The sequence below is a fragment of the Hemiscyllium ocellatum genome, chromosome 42, assembly GCF_020745735.1.
Source record: "Hemiscyllium ocellatum isolate sHemOce1 chromosome 42, sHemOce1.pat.X.cur, whole genome shotgun sequence".
In the NCBI taxonomy this organism is placed as follows: Eukaryota; Metazoa; Chordata; class Chondrichthyes; order Orectolobiformes; family Hemiscylliidae; genus Hemiscyllium; species Hemiscyllium ocellatum.
Genome location: NC_083442.1, coordinates 25,119,351 through 25,145,708, shown reverse-complemented (window position 1 = coordinate 25,145,708; position 26,358 = coordinate 25,119,351). Strand labels below are relative to the sequence as shown.

Sequence of the window (26,358 nt, the reverse complement as noted above, 5' to 3'; positions counted from 1 at the left end):
GCTGATGTTTGGGTCTTACTAGGATTCAGGCCAGCTCAGTCGTCTTCTCTCCCCTCACAGTCTGAGTCTTGTTTTTATTGTCTCCTTTGGTGTCTCTCTCTCTCTCTCTCTCTCTCTCTCTCTCTCCCCGACTTGGTCTTTTTGCTTGTCTCCCTCATTTGTTTCCCTGTGTGAGCTTCAGTAATGAGTGGTGTTTGAATCCAGTTTTATAGGGGGAAAGTCCATTGACATGAATTTTTATAGCGCCCATGTCGTCGTGCTGGGAGGTTCAGTGGGTGGAGCATCATCATACAACAAAAGCACCATGAGTCACTCAATGGGACAGATTAAATTGCATCAAAAGCTTTCTCTGCTGCAGCGAGAATCTTCCCCCTTTGTTCCTCTGAGAAAAGTTACATTAACTTGAGAAACTGGCACAATTTCACAATGCAGCATTTTTACAATGAGTGGCTAGCATATTAAAGTCTTCCAAGACATGATTTTGCCTTTAGATTTTAGTTTGACCAAAAACAGAACTTAAAACACCAAAGCAAGCCATTCAGCCCATACACACCACGCGAATGACCTCCCAAACCAATTCAACCGATGTTTCTATTCTGTTTCTCTCTTTGTGCTTATATTGATTCCCCTTAGGTTTTCTCCTTCATTTCTCTAGGACTTATACAGCTAATGGGATGGCCCTGGGGACTGTTGCTGAACCCTTGGGGTGCAGGTGTTTAGCTCCCTGAAAGTGGAGTCGCAGATAGTCAGTGTGGCGAAGACGGCATTTGGTACACTTGCCTTTACTGGTCTGTGCAGGAGTTGGGACGTCATATTGCAGCTGTACGGGACATTGGTGAGGCCACTTTTAAAATAATACTGACAGTTTCCAGTAGCCCCTTCTATAAGAATGATGTTGCTAAACTTGAGAGGGTTCAGAAAAGATTTACAAAGATGTTACCAGGACTGGAGAGTTGGAGCTATTGGGAGAGGCTGAATAGGCTGGGGCTGGTTTTCCCTGGAGCGTCAGAGGCTGAGAGGTGACATTTTAGGTCATTACAAAAGCATGAGGGGCATAGATAGAGTGAATAGCCAATGTCTTTCCCCTGGGGCGGAAGAGTCCAAAACCAGAAGGCATAGGTTTAAGGTGAGAGGGGAAAGGTTTAAGAATGGACTGAAGGGTTATTTTTCATGCAGAGGATGGTACACATATGGAATGAGCTGCCAGAGGAAGTGGTGGAGGTGATTACAATTACAACATTTAAAAGATGGGTATATGCATAGTTTAGAGAGATATGAACCAAGTGTTGGCAAATGGGACAAGGTCAGATTGTTATATCCAGTCCACATGGATGATTCGGACTGAAGGGTCTGTTTCTTTGCTGTATGACTCTATGACTCTGCCCAAAGGAGCGCTCCTGATCCACTATGCCACAAATCAGCACGGAGACTGGTCCAGAATCCATCTGAGCTGAAACAGGAAGGGAACCTTGAAATGACTCCACAGAGGCCGGTATCCCATCACCGAGTCACCTTTTGTTTACACATGCACAGTACTTGACACTGATCCAGCTCCCTCTGAGCCAGGTCTCAGGTTGGACATAGATGTACATAGGAATGTCAGAGGGTAACAGCCAGAGTTCTCTGATTGGACCAGGTTATCAGCCTCAATCTGAGAAGTCATATTCTGTAATATCTATCTGACTGACCTCAGTGCAAACCCAATGCTTTTGCCACTGACTTAATGCAGACCGGCCATCCCGTCAATTGACCCCACCAATTGGCCTACATTCATCAAGGAATTTGAGTTGCTGTGGCACCATTTGCATACAGTCTGGAACCATTGATACTGATGGGCAAGGTACCAGCTTTCTCCTTTAATCTAGCTGCTTGCCTTTAGCGTTATGCCTGAAGGATTCACGGATTAACTCATAACCTGGGTTGCTGCATTATGAATGCACCTTCCTTGGTTATCAAGTCCCAGAATTGGACTTGACCCAAGGGCTTCTGTTTCAGGAGTAAGGACGCTACCTATTTAATCACAAGATCAGGCACAAAGGACCAAACAGCCTTCTCCTGCTCTTAGTTTATGGTTCTTTTTCCCCCATGTTACTCCTTCAGTATATCCTGACTAATTCCATCAATCTCTCTACCTCATGAGTCAAGAGTGTGGTGCTGGAAAAGCACAGCAGGTCAGGCAGCATCCGAGAAGCAGGAAAGTCAATGCTTCGAACAAAAGCATCTAACTCATGTCACAGCCTCATTCTAACCACTCTTAACAGGGAGGTAATAGCCTAGTGGCATTATCACTGGACTGTAGATCCAGGTAATGGTCTGGGGACGGAGGTTCAAATCCTGCCACAGTAGATGGTGGGATTTGAATTTAATAAATATCTGGAATTAAGAAACTAATGATGACTGTGAGTCCATGGCCAATTGTCAGGAAAAGCCAATCTGATGACTTTTAGGGAAGGAAAACCACCATCTTTATCTTGTCTGGTCTTCATGTGACTCTAGATCCACAACAATGTGGTTGAGTCTTAAATGCCCTCTGGGCAATAAATGTCACCTCACCAGTGACGCCCTCATCCCATGAACAAGTACACTTTCTTGTTGGATTTATTAGACACCATCTTATATCGAGAACCTCCTGATTTTAGACTGACCCTCAGCTGAAAGCACCTTCTCTCCAAAAACTCTCCATTGTTTTAAATTTCCCTGCTAGGTCAAGAGTTTTCAGGTTTGTCATTGCTGGAGAAATTTTGGGATTGCAATGCTGCTCTGTTTGTCACCAGTGCGACAACTGAATGCTGCTCGGTTTGTGAAATCTTCTCCTAGGTCGTGTGTGTAAAATACCGTGGAATCATGCAGTATAGAAGAGACCCTTCAGCCCATCAAATCTGTGCCGCCAAAAGTACACTAATCACATATTTCCTGCACCAGGCCCATAGCCTTCGATGTCATGCCACCTCAAGTGCTCATCTGCGTATTTTTTAAAAGGTTATGAGGTTAGCCACCTCAACTACCCTCCTAGGCAGGGTATTCCAGAACCCCACCATCCTCTAGGTGAAAAGAAATTTCCTCCAGTCCCCCCTAAACCTCCAACCTTTCACTTTAAATGTGTACCCCTTTTAATTGACCCTTTAAATATGTCAATGAATCAACTACTCATGTACAAATACATTGTTGTTCATTGGATCCAAACTGGGGTTAAAAAAGGTTAAACTTCAAGTTGCAAAGATTAGATTTGTATTGCCATGAATATAAAGGGTGACAATGGAGTGATCCAATGAAACATTTAAAATGGGAACTGGAAAGAGACTACTTCCTCTGGCGAGAGAGTCCAGGAAAGGGATCAGCAAAACCATAAAAACCAGATCTGCAACATTCAGAGAATTACTAGGAGACAGCATTTCTTCAATCATGGGGCTTTGGAAATCTGCAATTCCATCCTCCAAAACAGCTCAGACCCGAGATTTACACAGCTAGCACAGACATATCACATTTAGGCTCTATCCTTGATCTGATTAAACGACAGACCAGGGTTGAGGGGCTGAATGGCCTATTCCTGGTTTTCTGATAGTTTAGACGGTAAATGGACACCGACTGCTGAGTTACTGAGCTGAACTGACCAGGGAGGCTTCAAGCCTCTATACTTATATAGGCTGGGTTGCTAGAAGTCCCTTATAACTGCCTTAGAGAAACAAAATGTGCTCATTTCTGCTTCAAATCATTAATCTCTTATTGGTAAGTGTGGGCATGTTGGGCGAGATTCAGAGATAAGCTGCAAGTCGCACCAGATTAGATTACTCCTTTTTTTAGATTACTTACAGTGTGGAAACAGGCCCTTCGGCCCAACAAGTCCACACCGACCCGCCGAAGCGCAACCCACCCATACCCCTACATTTACCACTTACCTAACACTACGGGCAATTTAGCATGGCCAATTCACCTGACCCGCACATCTTTGGACTGTGGGAGGAAACCGGAGCACCCGGAGGAAAGGGCCACAAATTATTACCCATCCCTCGTTACCCTTGCAAAGTGCTGGTCTCCTCACAGCTAAGACTTGCTTCTAGAGATAACAAATTCTGATAGAATCACGTCGTAGTTGCAAGACATTGGTGAGGCCACATTTGGAGTATTGTGTGCAGTTCTGGTCACCTTACTAAAGAAAGGATAGGAAACTGGAAAGCGTGCAGAGAAAGATTTAGGAGAGTGTTACCTGGACTGGAAGGTTTGAGTTATAAGGGGATGTTGGATAGGCTGGGATGTTTTTCCCCTGGAGCATAGGAGACTGACGGATGACCTTAGAGACATTTATAAAGCATAGATAAACAGCTTTTCTCCATTTTAGGGGAGACTAAAACTAGAGGGCATAGGTTTAAGGTGAGAGGAGAGAGATACAAAAGTATCCAGGAGACAATTTGTTTTCACACCGGGGGTCTGGAATGGGCTGCCAGAGTTAGTAGTGGAGGCGAGTACGATTTTGTCATTTAAGAAACATTTAGACAGGTACATGGATGGGATTGGTTTGGAGGGATATGGGCCAAATGCAGGGTAATGGGACTAGGTTAATTGTGAAAACTGGACAGCATGAACAAGTTGGGCTGAAGGGCCTGTTTCCATGCTGTAAACCTCTCTGTCTCTGTGACAAAGGTTAGACGTTTGAAGGATGTCAATGAACAGTGCTAGTGTGGTGGCACATTAACTTAAGCCTCCACGTCCTGTGGTCAAGAACAAAGTGTGTCTTCAGGAGTTTGACAAAGGTGCAAGAGTCATCCACGGGTTTCCTTTGTGTGCTTGGATGGGTTGCCTCTCTGCATTGTTGAAGAAGCAGCTACCACTAATGCAGACTCCAGCAAGGAGAGAGAAACGATGGGGACAACAGAAATGCCATTGCCAGAATGGAACTGGCGCACAAGTGAAAGCTGAAATGCAAGGAAAACAGTGGGTCTGTGTTTGAATTTTTTTCAAAAAGCCAATTTTGGCACTGCTATTATGAAGAGGATGGTGATTCGGTATTGGACTCTAACATTAAGGAAAATCAAATTCTTCTGCATTTGTTTTTCTCAATAATTTATATTCTATCACCGTCATTTTGGACTCTGAGTTCACCAGAGCAAACCATTATAGTTGGTCTGTGACAATGTTGTGGCTTTAAGAGGTGTTATTTATCCTTTTTTTTAAGAGAGGTTGTAAGGCAGAGATACTGAGTGATCTACCAGAACCACAAGATTTAACAGCTTGTGATTTCTTAGATTTTTTTTGTAAGTTGGAGCAATAGAAGCAGCCTGGATGGGTGAGTCAACTCTCAGAGACCAGGCTCTCTATATTCTTTTTAGTTTTCAGGTTGAGCTTTAAGCAGTTGCTGTTGTGGCCTTGAAGAAGCAGAAGCAACCTTTCTCTCTCTCAGTTACAACTAGAAGTTGGTAGTTTCTCTCAGCTGCTGGGTTACCAGAGACAACTCTTGTTTTCTGAATCTACCTTTTTGCCAAAGGGGGTGATTATAGGATGTTATCACATTGGAACAGTTAATTACTAATAGTTACTGTATTTATTGCTCTGTTAAGTTTTCCAACAGCTTTAAGATATTCTAAATTCCTCATTCTTTTGTTGTATTTTAACTGTGATGTTTAAATAAATTGTGTCTTGCTTAACATCGAGTAGAAATAAGAAAAAGTTAGGACTAGACTACCTTCTCAAAATATTTGGAGGGAGTGTTGTCTGGTCCTTAACAAGTCGAACACTTCAATAATCTATATAACAGCACTGAATCAATAAAGGAACCGCTGTAGCCATTTCTACACAGGACGCCAGAAGAATATAAAAGGTTAAGTGTGCTAGTAAATGTACTAAATGTAATAAGTGTGAAGCCCATACTGTGCACTCTAAGTTCAATAATTTTAACACATTTCTTGTTAATCATCTGTAGAATAAAACACTAGAAGACAAAAGAAATTATTGCCTGCAAGAGAAGTGAGATTATAAATTGGAAGCTGATAGCTCAGACAGACATGGGTCTTAATTTTTTTATCACTCCTGGGATGTGGGTGTCGCTGACTGCCCAGTTTGTATTGCCCATCCCTAGGTGCCCCTTGAGAAGATGGTGGTGACCTGCCTTCTTGAACCGCTGCAATCCATGTGTTATGGGTCGACCCACAATGCCCTTAGTTAGGGAATTTCAGAATTTTGACCCAGTGACAATGAAGGAACGACAATATATTTCCAAGTCAGGATGGTGAGTGGCTTGGAGAGCAACTTACAGATGGTGATGTTCATGTGTCCTTCCTGTGTCCTTCTAGATGGAAGTGGTCATGGCTCTGGAAGGTGCTATCTGAGGATCTTTGGTGAACTTTTGCAGTGCACCTTGTAGATATCACACACTGCTGCTGCTGAGCGTCAGTTGTAGAAGGAATGGGTGCTTGTAGATGTGGTGCCAATCAAGTGGGCTGCTTTGTCCTGGATGGTGTCAAGCTTCTTGAGTAATTATTGGAGCTCCACCCATCCAGGCAAGTGGGGAGTATTCCAGTATATATAAGTGGGTGATAATATGCTAGGCTGGAGTTGTCCTGCTTTTTGTGTGCAGGACATCCCTTGGCCACTTTATAAGTTGCCATGGTGACGCTAGTGTTATAGCTGTGCTGGAACGGTTTGGCTAAGGGCATGGCAAATTCTGGAGTACAAGTCTTCATTACCATGACCAGAATGTTTTCAGCCCCATAATCTGTTGAGTATCCAGTACCCGCACTGCTTGTGATGTCAGCTAGAGTGAACTGAATTGGCTAAAGGTGGCCGATGGGTTGTACTTGGCACTCAGTAGGACATTTAGACCATAAGACCATAAGACACAGGAGTGGAAGTAAGGCCATTTGGCCCATCGAGTCCGCTCCGCCATTCAATCATGGCTGATGGGCTTTTCAACTCCACTTACCAGCATTCTCCCCGTAGCCCTTAATTCCTCGTGACATCAAGAATCTATCAATTTACTACAGGTTTCTGTGATTTTAATATTTTTCTATATTTTTATTTTGTTATTAAAATTGCAAACTAAAATTCATACAATTTTGGGTTGCCCTTCTATAGGGAGGATGTTGTTAAACTTGAGAGGGTGCAGAAAAGATTTACAAGGATGTTGCCAGGACTGGGATATTACAGAGGGAGTGCTCTGTATAGGCTTGGGCTATTTTTTTTCCCTGGAGCATTTGAAGCTGAGGGATGACCTTGCAGAGGTTTACAAAATCATGGGGGGCAGGGATAGGGTGAATAGCCAAGTTCTTTTTCCTAGGGAGGAGAATCCTAGGGCCGCACGGTGGCACAGTGGTTAGCACTGCTGCCTCACAGCACCGGAGACCCGGGTTCAATTCCTGACTCGGGCGACTGACTGTGTGGAGTTTGCACGTTCTCCCCGTGTCTGCGTGGGTTTCCTCCGGGTGCTCCGGTTTCCTCCCACAGTCCAAAGATGTGCGGGTCAGGTGAATTGGCCATGCTAAATTGCCCCTAGTGTTAGGTAATGGGTAAATGTAGGGGTATGGGTGGGTTGCGCTTCGGCGGGTCGGTGTGGACTTGTTGGGCCGAAGGGCCTGTTTCCACACTGTAAGTAATCTAATCAAAAAAAAAACTAGAGGGCTTTGGTTTAAGGTGAGAGGGGAAAGGTTTAAAAGGGATCTAAGAGGGGGTAAGCTTTTCATACGGAGGGTGGTGCATGTGTGGAACGAGCTGCTGGACGAAGGTGGTGGAGTCTGGAACAAGTACAGCATTTAAAAGGCATCTGGATGGTTATATGAATGGGAAGGGTTTAGAGGGATATGCACCAAATGAGACTAGATTAGTTAAGGATATCTGACCAGCATGACTGAGTTGGACCAAAGGGTCCATTCCCATACCGTACAGCTCTATGACTCTACTGGAGTACCACTTTTGATGGAAGTTTGAACTAACAGCGCATTTATAATAGATGGGGACATTGGAATGCATAGTAGAAAATGTTAACAAAAAAAAAACAGAACAGGTTCAAGATTTTACAACCAATGTGTGTTTTGCATACAAAAGTAAGTTTTTTTTTCATGTAGTTGGAATCTAAATTGACCAAATGGTTGTTTCAAAGTTGAGTGACTGTCACAGCCTGTCACTCTGTTTAAATAAATTTGCTTCGATTTGTATCATGATCTGTTCAACACTTGCTCTTTAATAAGTGACTCAGATTACATTTGGATCCCTTATGCATTTGTGTTGTGAGTGCTTTGTTCTGAAGCACACAGTCACAGGATGTATATACGGTAACAAAGAGGGAGAATCCAGTAGGGATCTTTCTGGCATTTCAAGTTGTATTAGAACAGAGAGTCTGTCTGAAACCTATAAATATTCTGTTTGACAACAATGTTCAACAAATATCCTTTTACACATTATTTAAACCCAATGCTGCATTAAGTGCTACAGTGAAAAATACATCACTCAGAAACAGCACATAGCACGTCCCAGGCTGTGTGAATTAAACAGAATGTGAAGTCACATTGAATTTTTAATTAAACAATATTAAAAGTTTATGCATCAAATCCTGTTGTGACCTTTCAAGGGGCTGAGAACATTCTTAAGAGATTCAATTCTAGATCAAATCATCTGGTGCCACATTGATTTACTCAGCCACCACATCTGACAGTAATTTTTTTTTCCAATTGCTTCCTTTCACCAATTATTAATCACAGTATATTTATGATAAAGGCTTATTTCAGCTCAAACTATCTCTCAGTAAATAAAAGTTGATCTTTAAGAGGATTCCAACAGCATAAAGTCATTCATTCAGTCAACAGCAGTTTTACAATAAACAAAGTTTTGAACGTTCCCACTAACAGAAAGCTTTAATGTGATCTGTCCTACCTGTTGGGTTGATATTTCTGACTGGGCCATCTCATGTATCTATTGGAAAGGAAGCACTGTATTATTTTTAAGCAATGGCTGTCCAGTACTTTAATAACAAATCATCAATGCTCAGATGAATATGGGAATGGGTGTTTACAAGGGCGAAAGGGTATCTTCTTGTTAACAGACTTTTAGTTAACAAAATTACCCCAAATCATGGATTTGGCATTTAAGCATTGCAGAGGAAGGTACACATCTGGTCCTACTCTGTATTCAGTGACCTTCCTTACTCTGTTAACCTGTGCAGCAACTCATAAGTGAACCTATTAGATCTCCCATGGCATTGTTCGTGCTAAAATGACTATGTGCTTTCTCATAAAAGGACTGTCAAACCTCACAATAGAGTCATAGAGTCACAGAGATGGAAACAGATCCTTTGGTCCAACTCATCCATGCCAAACAGATATCCTAAATTAATCTTGTCCCATTTGCCAGTATTTGGCCCATATCTGTCTAAACCCTTTCTATGCATATACCTAGATGCCTTTTGGATGTTGTAATTATACCAGCCTCCACACTTCCTCTGGCAGCTCATTCCATGCACGCACCACCCTCTGTGTGAAAAAGTTGCCCCTTAGGCCCCTTTTAAATTTTACCCCTCTCACCTTAAACCTATGCCCTCTAGTTTTGGACTCTCAGACGCTGGGGCAAAGACTTTGGCTATTCAATCTATTTATGTCCCTTATGATTTTATAAACCACTATATGGTGACCTGTTAGCCTCTGACCCTCCAGGAAAAACAGGCCAACCTATTCAGCTTCTCCCTGTAGCTCAAACTCTGCAACCCTGGCAACATCCTTGACAAACTGTATCATTCTAAATTTCAACAATATCTAATACGACTCCTCCATTTGAACCCACAAAAATCCAATCATTGCTGCAGACCTGGGGCCAGCCAGAGGGTGATTGCAATGAGGAGAAGGAAGATTGCGAGTGAGTTTAATTGACTTGTACTTGTAATCTGTACAAGATCTGTATGGTCTGGATAGTATGAAATGAATAATATTTTAGCTTGATTACTTTTTCCCATCCTGTTGTTAACTTGAAGAGTATGGATCGGATTTGAAACTGCATGGTGTTCTTTACCTTTGTTCATTCTGCAATTCCCCATTAATTTGTTTCAAGTGGGAAATCCCAGAAAAATGTAAAATGTGTCACTACTCAGCTCCAACTTATTGAAAAGAGAGACGCATTAAGAGAGATTTTTGTCTTACACTCATTGTGGACGCATTTCAGTACCTGCCTGATGGCAGGCTCGTTCCAACAATTGCTTGATCAAATCAAACCTGTTCTTCCGACTGACTGTTTCTAACAGGCAGAGTGCAGACCATATGCAAGCAAAACCCAAAACAGAACAAACCATCTACTGATGCGATTCCACAATTGGGTGACACTTGCTGAATGGTGCCAAGCGTGCCGACAGCGAGACCAACAAACAATTTAACATCGACCATCAATCGCAATGTGGCTCATTAACATTTTGCTAGGATGGATACACATTTCTTATGGAGAAATATTCCCAGCAAACAATCCCTGCACCTTTATATGAATTATGTTTTTTTGATATGGCAGTACCTCAGACTTTCCAATGAATCCACACCCTTTCCTCTTGTAATACAAGTTGCTGTGACCATTTAAAATTTGACATCTTGGCATTTTTAAAATTTATTCATTTTATGGATGTGAGTGTCAGTGGCTGGGCCCAGTATTTATTGCCCATCCCTTGTTGCTTCTGGAGAAGCTGGTGTTGAATTACTGCAGTCCACCTGCTGTAGGTTGACCCACAATGCCATTAGGGAGGAAATTCTAGGATTTTGACCCAGCGAAGGAATGGCGAAATATTTCCAAGTCAGGATAATGAGTGGCTTGGAGGGGAACTCAAAAGGTAGTGATGTTCCCATATATCTGCTGCCCTTGTCTTTCTTCATAGAAGTGGTCGTGGGTTTGGAAGGTGCTGTTGAAGAATCGTTGGTGAATGTCTGCAGTGCATCTTGTAGATATAACAACTGCTGCTACTGAGCATCGGTGGTGGAGGGAGTAGATGCTTGTGGATGAGGTGCCAATCAAGTGGCTGCTTTGTCCTAGATGGTGTCAAGCTTCTCGAGTGTTATTGGGGCTGTACATATCCAGGAGACAGTGAGGACTGCAGATGCTGGAGATCAGAACTGAAAATGTGTTGCTGGAAAAGCGCAGCAGGTCAAGCAGCATCCAAGGAGCAGGAGAGTCGACGTTTCGGGCATGAGCCCTTCTTCAGGAATCCTGAAGAAGGGCTCATGCCCGAAACGCCGACTTTCCTGCTCCTTGGATGCTGCCTGACCTGCTGTGCTTTTCCAGCAACATATTTTCAGTGCTGTACATATCCAGACATTTGGGGAGTATTCCATTGCACTCCTGACTTGTGCCTTATAGATGGTGAACAGACTTTCAGGAACCAGGAGGTGTGTTACTCACTGCAGTATTCCTAGTCTCTGACCTGCTCTGTAATCACCGCACCTACAATACCCATTGATTCCAGTTTTGCTCAGACTCCTTGATAGAGTCATAGAGATGTACAGCACAGAAACAGTCCAACTTCTTCATGCTGACCAAACATCCCAACCTAATCTAGTCCCATTTGCCAACCCTTAGCCCATACCCCCTAAATCCATTATATTCCTACACCCATCCAGATGCTTTTCAAATGTTGTAATTGTACCAGCCTCCACTACTTAGTCAGGCAGCTCATTCCATTCAACACCATCCTCTGTGTGAAAAAGTTACCCCTTAGGACCATTTTAAATTTTTCCTCTCTCACTGAAAACCTATGCCCTCTAGTTCTGGACTCTCCCACCCCGGGGAAAATACCTTGTCTATTCACCCTAACCATGCCCCTCATGATTTTATCAACCTTTCTAAGGTCACCCCTCAACCTCCGACGCTTAATGCCACATTTGGTCGAATGCAGCCTTGATGTCAAGGGCTGACACTCTCACCTCCTCTCTAGAATTTAGCTCTTTTATCCAGTTTTGAACTAAGGCTGGAATGAGGTCAGGAGCTGAGTGGCCCTGGCAGAATCCAAACTGGACGTCACTGAGCAGTTATTGCTGAGCAGGTGCAGCATTATAGCACTGTTGATGGCAACTCCCATTACGTTCCTGATGATTGAGATGATGGGAAGGTAATTGACTAGGTTGGATTTGTCCTGCTTTTTATGCGCAGGACCTACCTGGGCAATTTCCCACATTGTTGGGTGGAACCAATCATGGAACTGTACTGGAACAGCTTGGCTAGGGGAGCAGCAACTTCCAGAACACAGGTCTTCAGCACTATGGATGGAATATTGTCAGGGCCTGTCTCCTCTGCAGTATCCAGTGCCTCCATTTCTTAATATCACATGGAGTGAACAGAATTGGCTGAAGACTGGTCTCCATAATGCTGGGGATCACTGGAGGAGGCCGAGATGGATCAACCTCTCGGCCCTTTTGGCTGAAGGTTGCTGTGAAAGTTTCAGCCTTATCTTTTGCCTTGGTGTGTTGGATTCTTCCATCATTGAGGATGGGGATAATTATGCAACCTCCTCCTGTAATGAGTTGCTTAATTGTCCATCGTGTCTGGATGTGACAGGACTGCAGAGCTTAGATCTGATCCATTGGTTGTGGGGTCACTTAGCTCTGTCTATCACTTGCTGCTTATGTTTTTTGGCATGTAAGTAGTCCTGTTTGGTAACCTCACCAGGTTGGCAACTTATCTTCAGGTATGTCAGGTGCTGTTCTTTCCAAGCCCTCCTGCACGATCCATTGAACCAGGGTTGATCCCCTGGTTTGATGGTAATGGTTGAGTGAGGAATATGCTGGGCTGTGAGGTGACAGATTGTGCTGGAGTACAATTCTGCTGCTGTTGATGGCCCACAGCGTCTCATAGATGCCTAGTCTTGAGTTGTTAGATCAGTTCAAAGTCTGTCCCATTTAGCGTGATGATAGTGCCACACAACATGATGGAGGGTATTCTCAATGTGAAGGCGGGACTTCGTCTCCACAAGGACTGTGCGGTGGTCTCGCTTACCAATACTGTCATGGACAGATACAGCTGCAGTTAGTTCCCTTATCACCTACTGCAGACCCAGTCTGGCAGCTACATCCTTCAGGACCTAACCAGTGTGATCAGTAGTACTTCTGCCAAGCTACTCATGGTGGTGGGTGCTGAAATCCCCCCACCCAGAGTACTTTTTGCCATCCTCAGTGCTTCCTCCAAGTATTGTTCAACATGAAGGAGTACTGATTCATCAGCTGTGTGAGGACAGCTGGGGTAATCAGCAGGAGGTTTCACAGAGATGTACAGCACGGAAACAGACCCTTTTGTCCAATGCCTCCATGCTGATCAGATATCCTAAATTAATCTAGTCCCACTTGGCCCATATCCCTCTAAACCCTTCCTGTTCATATACCTGTCAGATACATTTTAAATGTTTTAATTGCACCAGGCTCCACCACTTCCTCTGGCAGCTCATTCCATACAAGTACCACCCTCTGCATGGAAAAGTTGTCCCTTTTATATCTTTCCCCTCTCTCACCCTAAACCTATGCCCTCTAGTTCTGGACTCCCCCACCCCGCAATAGACCTTGTGTATTTACCCTTTCCACACCGCTCATGACTTTATAAAGTCACCCCTCAGCCTCCGATGCTCAAGGGAAAACAGCCCCAACCTATTAATCCTCTCACTATCACTCAAACCTTCCAACCCTGGTAACATCCCTGTAAATCTTTTCTGAACCCTTCCAAGTTTCACGGCATCCTTCCTATAGGAGGAAGACCAGAATTTCAAACAATATTCCAAAAGTGCCTAATCAACGTCCTGTACAGTCACAACATGACCTCCCAACCCCTATACTCAATGATCTGACCAATACCTTGCCCATGTTATATCTGAAGCCATGAGACTTCATGGGGAAAGGAGTCAATGTTGAGGGCTCCCAGAAAAACTCTCTCCCAAATGTCTCCCAACTGGCCAGCACCTCTGTTGGGTCGGTCCTGTAAGTGGGAAAGGACATATCCAGGGATGGTGATGGTGGTGTCTGGGACATGGTCTGTAAGGTATGATTTTATGATTTGACAATATCAGGCTGTTGCTTGACAAGTCTCTGAGACAGCTCTCCCAATTTTGGCATGAGCTTCCAGATGTTAGTAAGGAGGACTTTGCAGGGTCAACAGGGCTGTTTCTACCATAGTCTTTCCGATGCCTGCGTCAATGTCTGGTAATCCACCCAGTTTCATTTGTTTGAGAGTTTGGAGTGATTGGTGCAAGTGAATGGCTTGCTGGGCCATTTCAGAGAGCTCCTGAGAATCAACCACATTGCTGTGGGTCTGGAGTCACATGTAGACCAGGCCAGGTGAGGATGGCACTTTCCTTCCTGAAAGGACATTTGTGAACCAGATGGGTTTCACGCTTATCAGTAGATCCTGAATTCCAGATTTTTATTTTTTAAACAATATTGGATTTAAATTCCACCATGGCAGGATTCAAACCTGGCTTCCCAGAACATTATCTGTGTCCCGGCATTAATAGTCTAGTGATAATACTTCAAGGCCATCATCTCCCTGCCTTTACCCTAATCAGTGCAAGATGAAAGCCCTCAGTGACCTGTCTCTCTTTTCAACAATATCAATGTTACATTGTGCACCTCTCTACTCCTTTCTATCTAATCTTAACTTCTCCACCATAAGCTGACTTTTATATTCTGAAGTATCCAAACAAACTGACCAAGGCGTAGATTGCTCATGACATTAACATGAACTAATTTGTTCTTCAAACACATACACTGATCTCCCTGTGGTATAAATGTGCAAGAGGGACCTGAAACCTGAGATGTAGTGAATCAGAGCAGTGGATCTATATCCTATCACCTTGGTGATTGTTCGTACTTCTGCAATGCTGTGATTCCAGCACTGAGCTCATCCAGAAGTTTGTTTTGAGAATTGTGATGATGCTGTCCCTTTAACATGGTTATGTTGTCCTTCGTGTTTTTCTCAAGATGGGTCGTAAAGAGGTCTGGAAGCGGCTACTTGAAAACAATGCCAGGGGAGTGGCCAGTTCAGGAATTTCTTTCTAGTTTGATTGGTTTCAGCAGGCAGAGGCTGCTGGGGATCTAGAGAAGCAGCTACAGTAAAAAAAATTCCATGCTTCAACAGATGTTTCTTGCTGATTTTTCTCTCTGCAGTCTCTCCTGCCTGGAGGAAGTTGTGTTTGATCGACTTTTTGCCAAAGGATTAGATTAGATTACTTACAGTGTGGAAACAGGCCCTTCGGCCCAACAAGTCCACACAGACCCACCATGCACCCATACCGCTACTTTTACCCCTTACCTAATACCAAAGGCAATTTAGCATGGCCAATTCACCTAACCTGCACATCTTTGGACTGTGGGAGAAAATCGGAGGAAACTCACACAGACACAGGGAGAACGTGCAAACTCCACACAGTCAGTCACCTGAGGTGGGAATTGAACCCGGGTCTCTGGCAGCAGTGCTAACCACTGTGCCACCGTGCCGCCCACAATCTGTGTTACTGTGTTATGGGATGTTGCAGGGATTGGAACAGCTCCTTTGTTAAGTTGCGGTAGAGTCGGTTGGGTTATGAAATGTTAAGTTATTCTGAACTCTGTTTTCTTTTGTTCGTGTTTCATCTGTAGTGTGTAAATAAATTCTGTTTTGCTTGAAGTCGAGTGGTTTGACCAGCTGCATTACTCCTGGAATACCCACTTCACATCTGCCTTTAAAATAAGGAGAAGTTACGGCTACTTTCTCAAAAAGGTTTGAAGGGGTCTGGCCTGGGCCATAACAGAATACAGTGTGAGACTGTGACTGATGTGAAATAATCAGATTTGATTGCTAATATCTCACTTCCTACATTATAATAAGCAATTTTATAAATTTTGACCACTTCAGAAGCTGGTGAGTGAAACCACCTATGGCTGAGGAGATGGAGGAGTGCAGGATAAGAAGTGAACTCCACACGGCTAATGGACTAGAAAGGCACTTCTCCATTGGACTCAACTGAAAAATGGCAGACACATTCCAGTGGGAGGCAGCAGCGCCACCAGAGAAGGTGGTCATTCCATGAAGTTCAGGCAACCTGGAGCCTCAGGAGAAAAATTTGAAAAAACTTAATACTCTTGAGGTTGAGGGTCAGAGGGAAAAACCCTGCAAGGGAGGTCACTGAGGCTCCCTGGATCTGTCTTTCAAAAGCCGTGGCCTGCTCTTCCATCCAACGTTGCTCTGGGAATCCATTGGAAGGATGCCTTTATTTAGTTTGAAGATTCCCATAGACATTGCCGTTGCTATCAACAATATTAAATTAACATTAATTTGGTTTTGAACAATATAAATTAGCATCCAGTCTCACCATCACCCAGATTACGCCAATCCAATCCACCTTTTTCGAATGTTAATGCCATCCCCCAAATCATCCACCGCCAACAAAATGCCTCCTGGCAGTCAGTAAATGTCTGGCCTGTGATTCTGCTCTTAGCCACATCACATGTAGGGTGCAGTGGTACTGTCCCTACCCCTGGACCGGGAGGCATGATTCAAGTCCCAACTGCTCCAGAGGTGTGTCATAAACCTCTGAACAGGTTGGTTAGGCAAACAATAAGCAATGAAGCAAACCAAGTCTCTTCCGTCTGAATAAAAGACCAGCCTACCACAGTCGATTGCCTTTTTAAAAAACAAACCCATCTTTTCACTGATGTCCTTTTAGAAAGAAACATGCTGTCCTTAATCTGATAGTGACTCCAGACCCACAGCAATGCAGGTTACTCCTAACTGCCCTCTAGACAATTAGTGCCAGGCAATAAACATCCAGTGATGCCCGTACACTGTGTCTGAAAAAAAAATTGACAATTGCCCATTGGTTTTCCCAACTTCTAATCTAATGAAATGTTCAAGGATAATCTCCAGGTATTCCCTCCTTCTCTTATGCCATGCATTATTCCAGACTGAAAGGTTGACCTCAGCCAGCAGTGGGCTGAAGCAAAAGGGACAGATGTTTTAGCATGACTGTGGGGAGCAACAACCAGGTTTTTGCTTGGGGATTATTCATTGAGTATCACAGAGTCTGTACAGTGTGGAAGCAGGCTATTCAGTCCATTGAGTCCACACCAAACTTCTGAACAGCATCCCACCAAGACCCAATTCCTACCCTCTTCCTGTAACTCTGCATTTTCCCACCTAACCACCAAATCCATGGACAAATGGGAATTCAGCACAGCCAATCCAGCTAACACGCACATCTTTGGCAACAAAAGCACAAATTGCTGGAAAAGCTCGGCAGGTCTGGCGACAACTGAGGAGAGAGATCAGAGTTCATGTTTTGAAGTAAGTGACCCAATTTTGGACAGCTGGAGGAAACCAGAGAACCCAGAGGAACACGAACACACACACACACACACACACACACACACAGTCATTCACCTGAGGGCAGCATCAAACCCAGGTCCCTGGCACTGTGAGGCAGCAGTGCCAACCACTGAGCCACCATGCCTCCCTGGTCAAGTCTTGGGCCTTAAACACACTTTCTGTTGCTCAATGACAAAGAGGGCTGAAGCAGTAGCATTCTGCAAAGTCTGTTCAAATAATCCAATCTCCTTTGCTATCTTTTACAAAGATGTCTCAAAAAGCTCATTTATTATTTCCCTTCCCCAGAGACCAGATTTAATTTAAAATGATAGCATCTTATGATAATAATCAAATCTTACCCTTCATCCAATCATTTCCCTTGATAACTTGATCACTGTAACAATTAGATATTTTTTTCCCAATTTATTTATGGATACCACTGCAATCGTAAAAACAAAAACAAAAACCTACAAACGCAAAATGAAAGCAGAACTTTTTAGAAATAGTTAACAGGTCAGTGGAATGAGGAACAGTTAACATCCCGTTACTGATAACCAGTCTTCAGATCTTTAATGGACTTTTGATAAACAGTCAGGGTAGTGCGTTCAGTCAGTTATGTAACGTATGGTAATATCAGGAAAGACAAAACTCAGGACTGAATCTTGGGGCTTTATTGACAAAGTGTCAGTTGTCATAGAGTCACAGATGTACAGCACGGAAACAGACCCTTTGGTCCAACTCGTCCATGCCGACTAGATATCCCAACCCAATCTAGTCCCACTTGCCAGCACCTGGCCTCTTTCCCTTCCTATTCATATGCCCATCCTAATGCCTTTTAAATGTTGCAATTGTACCAACCTCCACCACTTCCTTTGGCAGCTCATTCCATACATGTACCACCTTCTGCACAAAAATGTTGCCCCTTAGGTCTCTTTGATAGCTTTCCCCTCTCACCCTCAACCTATGCCCCCAAGTTCTGGACTCCCCCCACCCCAGGAAAGAGACTTTGTTTACTTATCCTATCCATGTCCCTCATGACATTATAAACCTCTATAAGGTCACCCCTCAGCCTCCGACACTCCAGGGAAAACAGCCCCAGCCTATTCAGTCTCTCCCTAAAGCTCAAATCCTCCAACCCTGGCAACATCCTTGTAAAGCTGAAAATGTGTTGCTGAAAAAGCGCAGCAGGTCAGGCAGCATCCAGGGAACAGGAGATTCGACATTTCAGGCATAAGCCCTTCTTCAGGAATCTTTGTTGTGTTTTTTAGAGAGTTCATCACTGTGAGGCCAAGAGAAAATTCACACCATACCTCACAGTCATAGAGCCAGAGAGTTGTAAAGCACAGAAACAGACCCTTCGGTCTAACTTGTCCAATGCCGACCAGATATCCTAAATTAACCAAATTTACCAGCATTTGATCCATATCCCTATAAGGAGAAAGTGAGGACTGTAGATGCTGGAGAGTCAGAGTCGAAAAGTGTGGTGCTGGAAAAGCACAGCAGTTCAGGCAGTATCCGAGGAGCAGGAGAGTCAGCATTTCATTCATAAGCCCTTTATCAGGGTTAATGTAAGGGCTTATGCCTAAAATATTGTCTCTCCAACTTTTGCGTGAAAAAAATTACCCCTTAGGTCCCTTTTAAATCTTTCTCCTCTCACCTTAAACCCATGACCTCGAGTTTTGAACTCCCCCATTCTGGGGAAAGATCTTGTCCATTCACCCTATACATGCCCCTCATGATTTTATAAACCTCTATAAGGTCACCTCTTAGCCTCTGATGCTCCAGGGAAAACAGCCCCAGCCTGTTCAGCCTCTCCCTATAGCTCAAACCCTCCAACCCTGGCAGCATTCTTGTAAATCTTTTCTGCACCCTTTCAAGTTTCACAGCATCCTTCTTTAGCAGGGAGACCAGAATTATATACTGTATTCCAAAAGTCTGACCAAAAACTAACTACGTACCCCACCCCTATGCTACCCAATTCCAGCTCCATCTCAACACGAACCATTCCTAGAACAATTCACCACTGCCAGGATATCCCAGAATGCCTTGGTATCATCTTTAAAAGGCTGCCATGCTGCCAAGCAAGCATTACTAGTCCGGAGCTGCCTCGCTTGTTCCTAACATTTTTCCCTGTATATGGCAGCCATCGGAAAATGGGTGGCCCACGTTGCAACAGGCGCCTAGAGGATGAGGCGCTGTAGAAATAGGATATCCTCTTGCACCAAAGGCCAGAAAACAGACCAGGGTGGTAAAAACAATGACTGCAGATGCTGGAAACCAGATTCTGGATCAGTGGTGCTGGAAGAGCACAGCAGTTCAGGCAGCATCCAAGCAGCAGCAAAATTGACGTTTCAGGCAAAAGCCCTTCATCAGGAATAAAGGCAGAGAGCCTGAAGCGTGGAGAGATAAGCTCGAGGAGAGTGGGGGTAGGGAGAAAGTAGCATAGAGTACAAGAGATGAGTGGGGGAGGGGATGAAGGTGACAGGTCAGGGAGGAGAGGGTGGAGTGGATAGGTGGAAAAGGAGATAGGCAGGTAGGACAAGTCCAGACAAGTCATGGGGACAGTGCTGACCATGTCAGCCGAGTCTGAGATTGCCACCTGGGTCAGTGCATCTTCAGCCAATGGAAAAATTTCCCAGGTTAGAATCATAGAATGGCTATAGTATGGAAACAGGCCATTTGACTCAACAAGTGCACACCAACCCACCAAGGAGTATCCCCCCCGCAGGCTCATTCTCCTACTTGACATTTCCTGTGACTAATGCAACTAATCTATACACTCCTGAACACTATGGGCTATTTAGGATGACCAATCCACTCTGACCTGCACATCTTTGGACCGTGGGAGGAAACTGGAGCACCTGGAGGAAATCCATGCAGACACGGGAAGAATATGCAAACTCCACACAGACAGTCGCCCAAGGCTGAAATCAAACCTGGGTCCCTGGTACTGTAAAGCAGCTGTGCTAACCACTGAGCCACCGTACCGCTTCTGTAGGAAGAAGGCTCTTTGCCACGCCACCAACGTCGGTGTCACCACCCCCCGTCTCAGGTGCCTCACACTCACTCTTTCTCTCTGCTCTCTCTCGCGCATTCCCGCACCCCCCCCTCTCGCCAGGGCACAGACCGTCTACCACTCTCAGTTGTTACCTGCAACATCTTCCATCACATCCAGTGTGACCCATCCCAATTCACAACTACACTAACCCTGAATCAGTGGGAAGCCAGAAGATTGGGAAGCATTTTAAAACCAGCAGAGGATGAGTATAAAAGTCATAAAGAGGGAGAAGGTGAAATATGAGAGTAAGCAAGCTAGTAATATGAAAAAAGATTGCAAGAGTTTTTTGTAAATGTCTACAAGGTAAGAGAGAAATGCAATAAATAGTGGACATTGAGTCAATGGAAAAATTAGGCTGGAGAAATAGCAATGTGGAACAAAAAAATGATGGAGGAACTGAATAGGTACATTGGAGGACACTAGCAGTCGAGAGTATGCTGCTGGGAAAGCACATTTGTCAGGCAGCATCCAAGGAGCAGTAGAATTGATGTTTCAGGCATAAGCCCTTCATCAGGAAAGGCTGAGTCCTGATGAAAGGCTTATGTCCAAAGCGTTGATTCCCCTGCTCCTCCTCAGATGCTGTGCTTCCCCACCAACACACTCTCGACTCTGATCTCCAGCATGTGCAGTCCTCACTTTCTCCCAGAAGGTAGCAGCAGCATACCAGAACTTCAAGAGAGTCGGGGGCAAAAGTGTGTGTAGTGGCCATCATGAAGAAAAAGGTGTTGGGGAAGCTGGAAGTTCTGAAGATGGATAAATCATTCGGACCAGATGGACTGCAAGCCGGAGTTCTGAAGGAGATAACTGACATTGGTGGTGGTCTTTCAGGAATCAATACAGTCAGGAAGGATGCCAGAAGACTAGAACGTAGCTGATGTAACACTTCTGTTTAAGAAGGGAGAGGCGCAGAAGACTGGAAACTGCCAGTCAATTAGCCTGAACTCTGTTATTGGTAAGATTTTAGAAACCATTCTTTGAGGAGGTACTGAGCAATTGGACAACGCTGAAGGAGTCTATGATCAATTTGGATATCCAGAGGGTTTTTGACAAGGCGCTGTAGGGGAAGTTACTGACTAAAATAAGAGCCCATGCCGTCAATGACTACTTTGTTCATAGTGTTTGATAATATGAGAAACTAATCGATAATATGGGAAACTAAATATTAATGAGGTGAGGTACTATTAGTCAGATCATTATAAGAAATAATTCCCTGAATAAACAGTTCACCACTGCCTTGTGACCCACCATAAAATATGCAGTAAATTGTTCTCATTGTCCAGGTAGGCCTCAGACTTCTCTTACAATTCAACACACAATTTTGCCACAGCCCACTTTATTCAGGCCCCTACAAGTTTCTGTCCCCAGACTGAAGGCGTAAGTCTGTGATATTACAAATAGTTAGTGTTACAAATCAACTTCACAATAACCGACTCAAGTTTTGTGGTGAATGCAACACAGGCTAAATTATAGTAAACCACAGACCGCATTAGTTGTGGGTCCTGAAGGGGCATTTAACTTGAATGGTTAACTCTGATTCTCACTCCGACCTGACCCTGACAGTGTCCAGCATTTTCTGTTTTTAATTTCCCATTGCAACAGACTCCTTCTGACTTGTTCCTGTGTCCTGTTAACTCCTCCATTCTGAAACCCAGCAGAGTTGAACTACATTGGATCTGGCTGTATCCCAAGGGCTGGTGAAGAGTGCCAAAGTGCATTTATTTTGCAAGTGGGAGTGTAGCAACCTCCAAACAAAAGGCTTTCAATGTAATTCTAAAGGCCATGCATCTCAAAGCACATACAGCCACGTGTGAAGCATGCAGTATTGTGTTTCCTAGAAAGCCTGAATGCCTTTTAACAAAAGAACACATCAAATAAGCTGTAAATATGGATTTTAATTGATCACCTATATTGTAGTGTCTGCTTTTTAAGATTGCAGCAATGAAAAGTACTTCTACTCTAATTGTTTTTCCATGCCACTGTGGATCTGGGCTAAGTAGTAATACTTGAAGTAATGAAACATTTTTAAGTGAGAAAAGCTTTTAAAAGTCCCAATAGAATTCTCACAGAGGCTTAACAACCTCAGTCAGAGAGAGTAACCGATGTTAAGTCCGTGAACAATGTAAGCCTTAATGCAATTCCTAACACTACACTGACCAAATCAAACGTGTTTCTGGTCAAGTGAGCTCGAAAATCTCACCTTTCTAAATGAAGTCCCTTTGGTATCTTCATTGGCAATGCTCATCTATCTTAATTTACATTCTAGCTTTTGCACAGAGCAAACATTCGGTGGAGCTGCCAGAAAGTTTGATGGTTAGATTAGATTTCCCACAGTGTGGAAACAAGCCCTTCAGCCCAATAAGTCCACACCGACCCTCCAAAGAGTAACCCACCCTGTCCCATTTTCCTCTGATTAATGCACCTAATTTAGCACGGCCAGTTCACCTGACCTGCACATCTTTGGACTGTGGGAGGAAACCGGAGCACCCGGAGGAAACCCACACATACACAGTGAGAATGTGCAAACTCCACACAGTCGCCTGAGGCCAGAATCGAACCCGGGAACCTGGCGCTGTGAGGCAGCAGTACTAACCACTGAGCAACCATGCCGCCCAATTTGCAAATGCCCAAAATGAACCAGTTTTAACAGCCATGGCTAGATTTGAATGCTTGTGAAATTTATGTAATTTGAGATTTGCGTTGTCCAATTTCATGTCAAGATCTAGCAAAGACCTTGTTGGCCTGTGCTAACTTCTCCAGTCAATACCGATCATGAAGGAAGAGACTTTCATTAATTCTAACGCAGAGTCAAAGCATGATGTTGGAATACTGCACGGAGAGATCCATCTTGCATTAACTTTGTGTTGTGATTAAGTTTGAGATTAAAGAGGCCAAAAAAGTCAAGGAAAATAAATGCCATGGTTTTGTGATATACCCATTTTTAGCTGTGGGTGCAATGTTGATCTTGCAGCCGCTCCTGAGATTGCACGCTTAGTTAAAGATTTATTATATTTTATTATAGTCTTTACAGTTTAATAGGAAGGTTTGGAGGGATATGGGCTGGGGGCAGGCAAGTGGAGCTCGTTTCGTTTGGGATTATGTTCACCATGGACTGGTTGAACCGAAGGGTCTGTTTCTGTGCCATACGACTCTATGACTCGATAATTGGCAGCACATGAATATTCCCTGGGGTGGGGGGGATCCAGAACTAGAGGGGCATAGGTTTTAAGGTGAGAGGGGAAAGATCTAAAAGTGACCTAAGTGGCAACTTTTTCATGCAGAGGGTGGTGCGTGTATGGAATGAGCTGCCAGAGGAAGCGGTGGAGGCTGGTACAATTACAACATTTAAAAGGCATCTGGATGGGTACATGAATAGGAAGGGTTTGGAGGGATATGGGCCAAGTGCTGGCAAATAGGACAAGATTAATTTAGGATATCTGGTCGGCATGGACAAGTTAGAGCTAAGGATCTGTTTCTGTGCTGCACATCTCTGTGAGTCTATAAGTCTAACTGTGGTTCAGGAAGACACCTCACAACCACCTCTCAATGGCAAATGGACAACACTGATGCTCATATTTCACAACAAATGTTTAAAAATGTAGACATAGCTATGAGGCCTGTATGTTCAAATGAAGTACTGAAGGGAGAGCTGATTTACTGCCAGCTCTGTTTTAGAAAGGCTCATTCTATAGCACGGATCAGAACCTTAGTGCAAAAACATGGTGGACAACTTTCTCAATGGGTTAAAATGGGTCAAGGGACTTTACAAAATCTGAACCGGTCTTGCAAGAAGATAAAGTTTGAAAATAAAGAAAGATAAAGTTTGGCATTTTTCTGCCAAATCTTCCTACTCATTAGAGTGATTTCTGTATCACTTATTAACCTTGCCTTGTTGAGATGTTAGCCCTATAGTAATGAGCGACAAGAGCTTGGGGAGAAAAGAGCGCCATTAAGAACATCCCTTCATTTGGAGAAAGGAACAGAAAGTTATCATTTTAAGATGAGATGAATTAGCTCCGCCAATTTTCATTCCCCATCTCTAAATACCCCTGAAATGTTGGTGGGGGTCTGCCTTTTTGAATTTTTTTTGGAGTGTAGGGATGCTCAGTAAGGTATTCAGAAAGGAGTCACCGAATTTTGAGTGAGAGGAATTTCCCGTAGATTATAAATACCAGAATGGACTAATTGGGATGAATATATTCATAGCACAGAAACAGACCAATGTCATATCTCAATTGCATTTATCACAGCCATCAAGGCAATCGGTTTGATCCTTGTCAATTGTTAAAGCTATCTCTATAGAACTCCAGAAATGTTCTCCCTATTGTATTTTCTGTTACTGCATTGGACAAAATTTGATTGAAGTAACAATTTGCATTAGGATGATATTTCTTCCTCTGTTTATAGGCCTGAGGCAAGTTGACAGCTTTATTTAAACTCTATCAGTAGTCATGGAACAATACTGATATTTACAGGCTAAAATAGTTTTTAGCTGAAAATGTGTTGCTGGTTAAAGCACAGCAGGTTAGGCAGCATCCAAGGAACAGGAAATGCGACGTTTCGGGCCGGAGCCCTTCATCAGGAATGAATAGTTTATACTCCAGTTTTAGTTTCACTGATATTACTAAAGAGTGAGTAAAGAGGCAACAGCTATGGGAATTCTTTTCTGTAACAATTTTATTCACCAATCTGTAAAATTATATATCCTCAGGATACATTCCTGGTACCAAAGATGGCACCTTGTGTAATGACATTATACGCCTTTCACTGTACTCCTGTACTTTCATATATAAGTACACAAGACAATAAAATCAAACTGAAGCAAATGAATCTGAAGATTAAAATTCAGCAATTTGAGCCCTACTCTTGTTCAACCACAGCACTGGACTGAGCTGTTGATGCCGCAACTTGCTTTTAATCAGGGCAATTGTCTTCAAAATAGGGCGAACAGAAAAAAAAGGGGGTTCTGTCAAAACTGGCAGCAACACATTGGCTGAAATCCATATTGACCCACAAATGGTATCTCTTGATTCATTCAAAAGTACCCCAGCTTGGATTCTAAACCAGGGCTTCTCAATCTGCTTTCATCCATTCAATATTAATATATTTTATATATCTTTTGAAAAGAAATGGATACTTCTGTTTGAAAATTCTATGCTCCGACACCAATACTTTTAATGTTCAACAGTCAACTATTTTTCACAATCATAGAATCCCTACAGTGTGGAAGCAGGCCATTCGGTCCAATGAGTCCACACCAACCATCTGAAGGGTGTCAAACCCAGACTCATCCACCTATGCTGTCCCTGAAACCTTGCATTTCCCATTGGTAACCCACCTAGCTCACACATCCCTGGACACGATGAGCAATTTAGTACAGCCAATCCACCTAACCTGGACTGTGGGAGGAAGCCACAGCAAATCCGCACAGACACAGGGAGAGTGTGCAAACACCACACAGACAGTTACACAAGGTTGGAATTGAACCCAGGTCTTTAGCACAGTGAGGGAGCAGTTCTAACCACTGAGCCACTGGTGATGAATCTCAATGCCCTTCATCTTTTCTATATTTAATTTTGTTTGAAAAATCAGTTATTAATCTTTAAATCAGTACGGAGGTGGAGTGCACCCATGGCTGAACACAAAGAAAGCTATCTAATGATCTTACTATCTCTGAAATACAGATTTCCCCTTTCCCAATGTTAATTTGGATTGGCTGCTAAGCCAAAAGATCTCCATGCATCCAGCAACATTTATGTCACCATATAGGATAAAAAGCTGAAAATTTGTTGCTGGAAAAGCGCAGCAGGTCAGGCAGCATCCAAGGAACAGGATGGATGCTGCCTGACCTGCTGCGCTTTTCCAGCAACACATTTTCAGCTCTGATCTCCAGCATCTGTAGACCTCACTTTCTCCATGTAGGATAAAAAGTCAATTTTCATAGATAACAAACCTGGAAGTAAAATGGCTTAATTTACATTTACATCTTACAAATTTTAAAGACAACAAAATAAAAATGGACACATACACATTAG

The 26,358-nt window shown here is 43.5% G+C and overlaps 1 protein-coding gene across 1 annotated transcript in view; it reads right to left on the bottom strand.

Moving 5' to 3' along the window:
- LOC132834642 (protein mono-ADP-ribosyltransferase PARP6-like) overlaps window positions 1-26,358 on the bottom strand; it is a 174,554-nt gene that overhangs the window by 83,109 nt on the left and 65,087 nt on the right. Inside the window, exon 5 of the mRNA XM_060853543.1 lies at window positions 8,857-8,895. Within this exon, the coding sequence (XP_060709526.1) occupies window positions 8,857-8,895 (39 nt within the window). The remainder of the gene's footprint in view (window positions 1-8,856; window positions 8,896-26,358) is intronic.